We start from the raw sequence: 11,139 nt of genomic DNA, 5'->3' as shown, positions 1-11,139 counted from the left end.
CTTCACTGATGCTGTATGACTACAGCTGGCATTGTATTTTTTTTCCAATTTAAACAGTGAAAAAGCAATGTCTAAACTATAGTTCAAAAACCATCTGAGGACCTATCTCTGGGCCTTCTCTGTTTTTAAATGAACTTTTTCTAATGCTGCCAGAGATTACCAGATATATTATTGTATTTTATTCTTTGACTTCAACTAGCAAAATGTTGAGATGGCCACATTGCTATCAACAGCGGGTAGACCTGGCTGAAGACAGAAAATTACATTCTCATTTATCGCAGTGGGTTTATGTCCACAGTAATTTTACTCAGCAACTAGACCTTTACGTTATTCTTTCCTTTTAAAGGGACATGGAAACAATGAATGAATAGGTCTGGTAAACAATTGCTGCAAGAACAGTGAAAAAAATAGATTTTACTTTTAATGTCTTAATGATAAATGTAATTTAATATGTCAACAATACTAAACGCGGACCAAAAGCATAAAGGACAACTTATCAAATGTCCACTTCTCATTTTTTAGGTTTATTACATTTAATGAAACCCATAATATTTTTTTGTAAATGTATATTGATTTTTCTTTTGGGAGAAAATATCACTTTTGTATCTGACTGAGCAGTCATATAGGTTCAAACTAATGTTATCTGACCATCTGCTTCACATAGAACAATTGCAGCAGCAGGGCAGATATCAGTAGACCCGATAATGGTTGGGCCACCAGTCGGGTATAAGATGGCTGCTCAGCAATATAAAAATAAAGAAATACAAAAAAATCAATATGCATAACTGAGAAATAGAACCATTAGGTTTCATTAAATATATTAAAATGTAATAATTATAATATATTCAATATCAATTCCATTATAGCTCTTCTGAGAGTAGAATATTTAAATTTTTATATCCTGATTGTTTGCCATTTATGGATTATTTTTTCTTTGAACATATTTCACAACTTGTGTAACGTTTTTGGAGGAAGCTATGTGCTATTATATTAAAAGTCAGCATAGTCTGTTTATAAAAGTAAAGATGTTTGAGTTGTGATGTAGATGGATTCTTATGTAACAGGTTTCATGCATTTATGGTTTATCAAATCAACGCTTTTCATGTAATAACGCATTAAGGGCAGAAACAAAAAAATCAGAGGATGGTTTGGTGAAAAACCTAGATCAATGGACATGAGCAGTTTTATCTGAATAAAATAACATTGTGGAAATAAGATCAGGCATGTGTAGGTTGTGCAATGTTCTTACCAAGCCAAGCCATTCCTCACACTCCAGGTATTACCAGCATAGATTTGAAATTTTGGAAGGTACACTAGTATGTCATGGCAGTCATGTCCTAAGCGCTTCAGTGATAAATCATAGTAAACAGACAAGGCAACAGCTTTCTCCACATACCTACTTCTCTCATAGTTTTAGTGCTTTATTAGATCACAGCTGTGCACCGACTTTTAAATATAAGTGCGTTGCTGAATCTCACCTCAAATTTGCCCTCAATCATTGCTGGTTAAGAGCTAGCCTTTCCCATCCCCTTATTAATCCGCGTCCACACAGTTATGATTTCTCTCATAGGGCTGGTGGAACAACGGGGCCGAGGTCAAGCTCAACATGATGACTAAGACACACTGCCTCAGAGCTGGACTCGTTGTCTTCTAAAGGCCTCATGGGAGCAGCCAGGTTTCGGAAGTCATGTTTTAGCTTGAAGCTCACAATCACTTTTCCTTTTTCTTGAAGAGGTGTGACCTTGATGAAAACACCTACTTTATTGGCTTTCCGGAAGGCAACAACACTGTTGTGGAGGGAAAATGAGAGGACAAAAAAAAAAATAAGACAAAAACAGGAAATAATTTCTAACCAAAAAACAAAAGGTATTTAATTAATACTGATGTGAATACAAGGCAGAGGTATGAGACATACAGTTTTATATTAAAAGATTTCTCACAATTATCATCATCAGAAGAAGAAATGCAGCGCAAGCCATTAAACTTTAGATAGAACTGCTGCAGTTGCTACATGGCTAGTATCCTTCAAAATGTAAAGTGGAATAAATACAAATGTATTTGAAGAAGAAAAAAATAAATTCTAGCTAGAGAGCATTCAGTTATAACAATAGATCACAGTCTTCTTGACAAACTACATGTGGATAACATGTTCTGTAGCAGAAGGACAAACGTAAAAGCAGTAGTCAACTCTGGATCATTCCACTAGTAAAAGGAAGTAGCAATAGAAAAAATGCATAAGAGCTTACTCTGGGTCATCCTGGAAATCTTGTGGTTCAGCCAACTCATCATACTCTGCTGCTGCATCTTTGCCAGCAAGGACGAGTTCCTTTGTAGGCACAATTACCTGCAATGAATTTAAGTGGTTAAACAACTCAATATTCACAGATTCTACAGAGTACTTTAGACTTAAAATAGGTACTCATTCAATTGGCAACTAAAAAAATTAACATTTAAAAATATTTTCTAGTTAAAATAGATTTAAAAAAATAAAAAGATAATATATATTTATATATCCTATTATTGACATGAAATAGAAAAGTCTTGTACTTTAACGGGATTCTACATTGAACTATAGTGGTTATAGCGCTCAGAGGTTTTTGGAGCAGTCCTTTTTCTGTCAGTTTCACTAAAAAAAACTAATAATTAAATGAGAGGAAGAGGGCACTGGTGTATACAGTTATTCTTATTGGATATTGTTGGGAAATTATGTGAGGCCTTTGACTTTGTTGAAATCTTAGGATTTTGACAAGCTATTTGAACAGTTACACAAAAAACAAAAAAACAGAAGGGCTCCAAATGTACTCTGAGCCATAACCACAAAAAAATCATTGTAGTTCTTGTAGTGTTCCTTAAAATGTAGTTTGTATCAAAGACACACCTTTTATAGAGTAAGGATTTTGAATACTTTGATAATTACAAAGTGAAAGAAAAAAAAAAAATGTACCACATTTTTACGTGTGACGCGTGTGACGCGATATGTGAATTTACATGTGAGATCTACGTTACCAAAATGTAATGAAATTAGTTCCTCATATGAAGAATTATGCATCTAGGATTTTTTTTTTTTTTTTTTTAATAAAAAGATACAAAAAAAACCCCACAATGCTTAAGAGGGGGCACTCCACTGTATAAATAAAAATACAGTTTGGAGATTTATCTATAAACAGTTTGGATCTTTTATCTGCATCCGCTGAAATACCTCCCCTTCTCCCTCAGCCCAAGGAATCTTTTATTTCTTTTTTCTCATTTAAAAGGAAAAGGGGGCCTTCATAAATTTAGCTCCACTGAGTTAAAAAGGATACCATAGGGTCAGGAACACATAGTGTTAAACTATTTGGCCTACTAGCCCCCATTAAAGCTAGTAAAACCTCTCCTTATATCCAGCGCTCCCTATCCGCAACCTCGGCTGAAATCAGAATTGATGATCTCAACCAATCACAATACTTTCAAATAGGAAAACATTGGATTGGTTGAGATTGTCAATTCTGATCATCTCAGCCAGGGAGGCTGGCTAGGGTTTGAGCCAAATGCCACCCTGGCCAATCAGCATCTCCTGCAGCACTGACCCAGGAAGCACCTCTAGTGGCTGTATGAGTGGCGGCCACAGCAAGTGACCCTAAACTGTAAAGTCAACACTCCCTTTACTCTGAGCTGTAGTTGTTCTGGTGAATTTAGAGTCCCTCTAAACTATCACAAGGTAACTGGTTAAATTGTCTGACAGACAGGGAGATGCAACAATGTTAATTTATAAAACTGCCAATTTTGATTGAAATTTTCACTTTTTGTAAAACAATTTTGAAAAAGAAAAAAAAAAAATTAAAAAAAAAACTTCACACAAGGAATGTCAAACAAAAGTGCTTTTGGTGTCTGCGGTGTCCTTTTAATCTACAATAGAAATTGCCAACAGAAGAATATCAACCCAGAACATGTACCTTGGCAGTGCTGTTAATGTCATAAGGATCCCCATCTTCACAAGGTATTAGAGTCAGATGAGTGAGATTTTCAACAGGGTTTGTCAAAGTCAGCAACACTTGACTCTCCTGAATCAGAGAAGTAAACACATTCACTATGCACCCATTAAAAAAAATAAAAAAATAAAAATAGGCAGACTAAATTTCAATTCACATAATTATCATTGCAAATGTCAGCTTGGGCAATGTTCGCTTACAGGCAACCTTTGCCATTTAAAAGATGATGTGTGCTCAACCAAAATGGCCGCCCAGCGCGGGCCTAACAAGCAGAGTACCTGCGCCCAGCCACCCACATACCCCCTGGGGGCCTTAGACCAGATCGGCCTTAGACAAGACCAAGCTTCTGGGCCACACTGCACAGCCGCGGAGTGACTCTCCAGCTGGCGGTGAAAACTGTAGCATCATGGGTCCGACCCGCAACGAGACGCCGCTACTACAGATACCTGCCTCAAGCTCCCAGGACAGCCATCCGGCGACGTAGATATCTGCGATACCCACGGCGGGAAAAGGTACCACGATACTCCCAAATACACATAAGTGGAATAGCCTACCAAGCATATCACGCAAGCACCCCACCTCACCTGAAACTCTACATCAAGCGCAGCACGACCCAGCTCATCATAACCAGCGCTGCACACCAAGCAATCAAGCGGCTGCACATCCTACAGGTCACTACAAGAGCAGACTCCCAACACAGAAGCACCAAAGACAGGGCACATCAAGACAACAAGAGAGACTTCCCTCCTATGGGCATAGGGTGAAGCACTCACATTCATGTCTAACGGCGGGCACACCGCTCAAGCACCCTGGGAGCCCCTTCTCAACTACCGATGTGTGGACAATAAGCACCAAGTATTTACTGAGAACATAGATACTAAACCCTTATGATCCTCAATTGCCTGCATATGCCTGAAGCAGACTAGCTAAGATGAATGATTGAGAGAGTCCCAGCGTCAATTTATTTAGCCATAGCACTGTAGCACTCTCAGCTCATATAGTTAATTTTTTACTCTGTTTAGCATAGCTGGTCAGGGTGGAGGGTAATAGCTATCTGTTCTCGGCAGACTTTCTTTGTTCATTTCTTGTGTCTAGCTAATTTTGTTTTTTTTAAAGCAATACCAAAAGAAAATATGGCATTGACTAGCAAATAGAGTCAGGTTCAGTATCTGTATGCTTACCTAACCTTAGTCCACATCACCTGACACACAGAGTTTAATTAATGATGTTTTATAATTACTCAAGCGAGAATCTACACTGTTGAAATACTAATCCTAATAACTTAAAAATGTGCCTGACTAAGATATGTCAAAACCTGTATAGCAAATGTTTTCTAAACTTATCCTGATGTCGCTGTTGTGGTGCACCAGAGCGGTATGTTACTATTGTGCACAACAAAAATAAAGAATACATTTTTTTTTTTTTTTAAATGATGATGTGTGCTAGTCTCACAATCATTTGCGCCAGAAAACTTGCAGAGTATCACTTTAGACATACTCTACTACAGCATCAAGGTTTCCTAGCCTACACTACAATAAGACATTTTTCCTGGCAATAACTTCAGGGGGAGAGGCATGGTTGCCATTATAAAGGGACCCTTTAAGAAATTACATGAACCAGTTTTAAAAATAGTACCCAGATTTTTGTGTACATCATTTTCCCCCAGTTAGGACAATAACAGTTTAACTACTAACGCCAGGGCACTCATGGCACCATAGTCATTACAATGTGCTGTAGTGGTCACGGTGCTTTGAGTGTTAATTTCAAGGAGGGGGAGGGAGCTATTGCACATGTGCAACAAAATGCTGCACCAGTCAGAATCTCCTCATAGAAATGCAATGAATCAATACATCTCTTTGAGGAACATTCAGCACCTCCATGCAAATCGTGGAGACTCCAAACATTGTGCAGCACTAACCCAGAAAGCACCTCTAGTGGCCATCTGAGTGATTGTCACTAGAGGTGTTACTAGGTAGTAATGTAAACACTGCCTTTACTCTGAAATGCTGGGTTTTCAATAAAAATACTGCAGGGATAGGCAGGAGACTCCAAAATAACTACATTAAGCTGTAGTTGTTCTGGTGCCTATAGTGTACCTTTAATAAAGTAAATGCTCACTTACCGGAGTAAAGTTAGGCAAGACTGGAAGAAATAAGCTAAAAAAGGAGGTATGCACACACTTGTCTAGAGCGCCAAGGTGAAATCCTAGTACGACAAAAGAGGGAGGCCACAGAGACGAACTAGGTTCACGTGCTCATTTAAGGTCTACCAACTTATACATAAATAGATAGATAGGACTCGTTTACATGTTTTACTGTTAAATCGCATATCTTGGTTCCGTGACAAATGTTGGGCGTATTGTGACAAACTTGGATACAATGCTTTACTGTTGAGACTGTTTAAATATCAATGTTAATTCTCAAAACTGAAATAAAAAGAAAGATTGGCAAAAAAATAAAAATAAAAAAAATAAAGTCAATGCTAAATACATGCATGCTCCTACGGCAGTATTACTTACTTTCATGTTGCGCAGGTTTGGAATGGACATAATCCTCACCTCTGGAATGTAGCTCCTACACAAATAAATTATAAACACTCAGTCCATTAGAAGGGTGCATATGTAAGCTTTTTAAGCTGCCACTAGTTTATCCTTATCTGCACATTTTAGGGTTAATACCCAAGATTAGCATTTACATCATGGATGTACGGATTTCAAAAGAAATCGGCACTTTGATAGTCCTAAAATGTACTCTCAGCTGTTACAAACGGAAGGCAATGTTACTCATAGAAAATAAAAATAAATGAAAATGAAAAACAGATTCAATGCTCCTCTAAGAGAAATACTGCAGGCACTATGCAGCTAACACTGCCTGATTCTCCATGAGAACTGGATTGGCCAGAGGATCATCAGTACTAATGACCTCTGCATAGTTTGGGTGGAGCAGGGAGGGCTCATCGTTCTATTGTAGCAGTAACCTAACCCTTTTATGTATAGGTAATTGGGGTGATAGGGAGTGTGGCAAAATGCCCATCTTTACTCTGGCCACAAAATTAAATTAAAACTGTACAAAATGAAGTAAATATACGTGCCTATGAATGAAGTAAATATCTGGCCCTGTCTAGCATCTAAAGATATCAGCGCCGCGCCCCGCCCCCCCCCCCCCCCCCCCCCCCAAAAATGAAAGGAAAACAAAAACTGGAACAAAGCTCCTTTCTAGGACTGTATCCCTTTATTCATGCACAAAAGGAAAGAGTATATGACCATCTTTGTTTTCTACACTAAATGTAATAATTTCTGAAATACTATACTCTTGAAAAGTAAGATTTATGTGCATTGATGATGATGATGATGATGATGATGATATAAGGACTCACAAAGCAACCAGCTGAATCTTGAACTTGATGGAAGTAGGATTAAATTCTGGCTTGCTCAAGTTATGTTCACATTTCTGGCAGAAATAAAAATAAAACCATTACAATCACTGAAATAGATGGGCATGTATACCAAAAACAAATCTCTGCTTTTTACCAACCCGGCATCGTAGAGAGCGCTTAATCAAGAGATGTTTGTGTCGAGGATGCAGTTGTGAGGCACATATAGGCTGAAAATCAGGCTGCAGGAGGCGCTGGTCCAGGGTTGTAACTGAAAAAAAAAAAAGAAAAGAAAATGTGTTCTGTCTGCCACTTCGGAATAAATTGTACAGTAGCAAAAGAAACTGACTGGTCAAAAGTTTAAATCAAAAGGAAAAAAAAACAGGACTAAAAGATTCTATACGAACGGAGGGAGACAGTCGCATGGCCGCGGAGCTCCTGACTCCAAGCGTGTTAAATAGAGACACACAGGACCCAACTGCGACCCAGACGCTCTCCAAAGTGCCCCACTACTTACCTGATCCACATGGGCAGGAAAATGAAAAAACAAAAACCCGACAAGCCCCGTCTGGGCATGAACATCGGGGACATGTGGAAGCAGGCCCAGGAGACAGCCGGAGCAACAATGGCATCTCTGCATGGGGGATGCTCCGACTTTTCAGACGGCTCGTCCGATGAGGGGGACGGGGGCTACACACCGGCAAGAGCCCCACCACCGCCAGACAGGCCGCGGGTGCCCGCACCAACTACCACACCGGTGACCATGGAGGCAATCAAAGAGCTCATGGCCGCCCACCATAGCAAAATCTCTGCAGAAGTGGCCACGATAAGGCATGACCTGAAAGGCCTCTCAGCACAGCTCGGGACGGTAGAATGCACCTCTACCGGACACACACGCCAGATAGAGGAGCTAAAAGCGGCAGTCCACGACCTAAAACAACTAACCTCACTGCATGAACAGCAACTGGCTACTCAAGAAGACAAACGCCGCCAAACTAATCTGAAGCTCAGGGGGGTCGCTGACTGTACCGGAGGCTGAACTTCCACACTATATCAGAAGGTTGCTAACCGCTCTCCTGACCCCGAAGGTGGCCAAATCCATAATATTAGACAGCATCTTCCGCTTGCCGTGGCCAACTACTGCACCTCCAGCAGCCACAGGGGACATAATCCTCCGTTTTCAAAACATGAGGGACAAGAGGGCCGTTCTTGACGCCACCAAAGGCCTAACAACTTACCTGTTTGAGGACATGACTGTCCTTTTATGCGGACCTGTCAAGTGGCACACTGAACTGGAGAAGATCTCTCAAGCAGCTCACGACCTTCTTGTTGCAACAAAAAAACAGGTACCGTTGGGGCCCAGGCCGCGCCCTACATATAGAAGGCGCAAGCGGCCCTCTGGTGGTGCGGAACCTGCAGGAGGCCACAAGGACACTGGAGAACCTGAGACCACCACAGCGGGCAATGACTGCCACAATTCTACCGGTCAGCAGCACAAGCAGCCTGGGGAAGAATGCAGCAGGAGCACCGATCTTTGTGCCACGTCAACAGCCCGCAGGGCCGCACACAGCCGCCACAACCTGAATCAGGGCAAGGCCTACCGGGACGTTTCCCCGAACTCCCCTTTTACCGGGCAACAACATAGCCCGCCACCCTACGGCTGAGAACATTCAAACGCAGAGAGAGTAATCCAAACTGTCCGTTGACACTGTCTCTCGTGCGCTTATCCTAATTTTTTTCCTTTGTTCCCTAATATGTTATATTGTTTTACTTATGTTTTGCTACTGATTCGTTTAAAATGTCACGACAAGACAGTGTAGGCACCCACATTAATAACGAGTACCCTGACAAACAGAACGGACAAAGTTGAGTGCCTGCTTGGCTTGACCGCCTGCCCAGCTGCCTCAAAAGAGGAGGCCCACTCAGGCGACTAATCAGAGCAGGTAACAACCCAGACCTACATGGCATGGAACACCCCAACCCCTAAGCAATAATATACAGTGGTACCCGCAATAACTTCCCGACTTCCGCTTCACACACACCGCCAGTAACCACATTAAAACACCCCAGCCTGCACTTCCAGTGCTCTTTTGTTTTACCATATCGAAAACCAATGTATGCCACACCAGCAGACACAGCATTTCCTATCACCAAGCCTGTTTCTAGTCTCAACGCAATGTCAATGTTAATGCCTAAACGATCTAACTATTGATGCTGTTACCTGCATGACAACTACTGATTTAACTTAACTTTGCAACTCTATACTTATACCAGTTGTAATACCATGCAATGATGCTTACCTATAGTCCTTGTGCAGACACACACTGGTTAGACCAAGCTACCATATAAATAACTAATGTGTTAAAGGAACATGCCCAACAACATAAGCTTGTACTAAAATGTATCTCTAAAGCATGAACCTCACTACTAGATTAAGCCTGTTTCCCTTAAGCATCTGTACCTATAGTTTAAACTCGTACCTTTTACTTTGAATTAACCTATTCAGTTCTAGCTCCCAGCATGTAACCTAATCCTAAATTTAAATGGCACGATTGTACCGTTAGCGATGTTTAGCCTATTTAACATGATTCACGTAACCACTGTTTTAGATCACATCTTAACATAACCTGCTTGATATATGCTTATGTTAAAAGACCTATAAAAATAAAAAATGAGGCACGTTTTATTTCGGAAATGTAAATAGCATTGTTACAGCTGTAATAACCCTTATCTTGTGCAGAATACCCTTGCATTTCCCTTTTTCTCTTCTGTACCCTCCATATATGCCTCAATAAAATAAAGATTGACAAAAAAAAAAAAAAAAGATTCTATACAAAAGGAACTATTACCTTCTGTTAAATTGATGGGCCTGGTGTAATAGTCTTCTGGTAAAGGTTCCACTTCATCTACAGCCTGAGCAGGTTCTATTTTCATCTCCTTCTGGTCTTCACCTTCTTTGAGACTGAAATTACAATGATACATTTGGAAGTGGGTACAATGAAAATAAGAAAATATTGTGATGCTATATACATGCACTATTACCTGGACAGTGTTTGAAAACGAACAGTCTATGGTCGGGATGAGTTTCTCAATTATTTTTTACATATACTACATTAAGAACAAATAGAATCTATTTCCATTCAATATTGATGACATGAATATTATGCTTTAAAAAAAAAAAAAAAAAAAAAGGTTGTTGAGGTGACTGTTCTTTAACCCCTTAAGGACCAAACTTCTGGAATAAAAGGGAATCATGACATGTCACACGTCATGTGTCCTTAAGGGGGTTAATGGTCACCTATATGGCAGAGTAATACATAGTTAAATGGTGTTAACCTTGCTCTTAATAGTTTTAAAAAAAATATGGCTGCACTGTTTTTAGGATTGTATTTACATTGTATTTAACTCATTTGTGCAAAAAGGAAAACATTTGATCTGCATATATATTTGTATAATCAGTCTTGAAAAATAAAATTTCACCTGCAATAATGCAAACAGGCTTTTGAGAAAAAAAAAAAGACTTTGCAAATGTGTCACAAAGTGTGAGGCACAATCGGAAATCACTTCAGATTGGGATTTGTTTTCATTCAAATCCCAATCTGAACTGGATATTCTTTATTTTAACCTTGCCGGGTAAATACAGTCCAATGTTTCAATTAACAGCTTATTTTTCATGGTTGCAATTTTAGCAATTCTTCCAGTTATTCCCATTTGGTTAAAGCATTTTCTATTCTAAATAGGATCCTACTGTTGTAGAATTATTAGGCCTCATATAAAAATTGTCTTAAAGAATGCGGTG

The 11,139-nt window shown here is 39.7% G+C and overlaps 1 protein-coding gene across 2 annotated transcripts in view; it reads right to left on the bottom strand.

The window, feature by feature from the left end:
* Positions 1-406: 406 nt before the first annotated feature.
* Positions 407-11,139, bottom strand: part of DCTN4 (dynactin subunit 4) — a 35,311-nt gene continuing 24,578 nt past the window's right edge. For both annotated transcript variants that reach the window (XM_063447874.1, XM_063447875.1), the window contains 7 exons: positions 10,190-10,302; positions 7,502-7,611; positions 7,344-7,417; positions 6,487-6,541; positions 3,933-4,040; positions 2,247-2,344; positions 407-1,787 (listed from right to left, as the gene is read on the bottom strand). In XM_063447874.1, coding sequence (XP_063303944.1) covers positions 1,565-1,787; positions 2,247-2,344; positions 3,933-4,040; positions 6,487-6,541; positions 7,344-7,417; positions 7,502-7,611; positions 10,190-10,302 — 781 coding nt within the window. In that variant the 3' untranslated portion in view covers positions 407-1,564. The remainder of the gene's footprint in view (positions 1,788-2,246; positions 2,345-3,932; positions 4,041-6,486; positions 6,542-7,343; positions 7,418-7,501; positions 7,612-10,189; positions 10,303-11,139) is intronic.

This window comes from Pelobates fuscus, chromosome 3 (genome assembly GCF_036172605.1).
Source record: "Pelobates fuscus isolate aPelFus1 chromosome 3, aPelFus1.pri, whole genome shotgun sequence".
NCBI lineage: Eukaryota > Metazoa > Chordata > Amphibia > Anura > Pelobatidae > Pelobates > Pelobates fuscus.
This window is presented reverse-complemented; position numbering and strand designations above follow the sequence as displayed.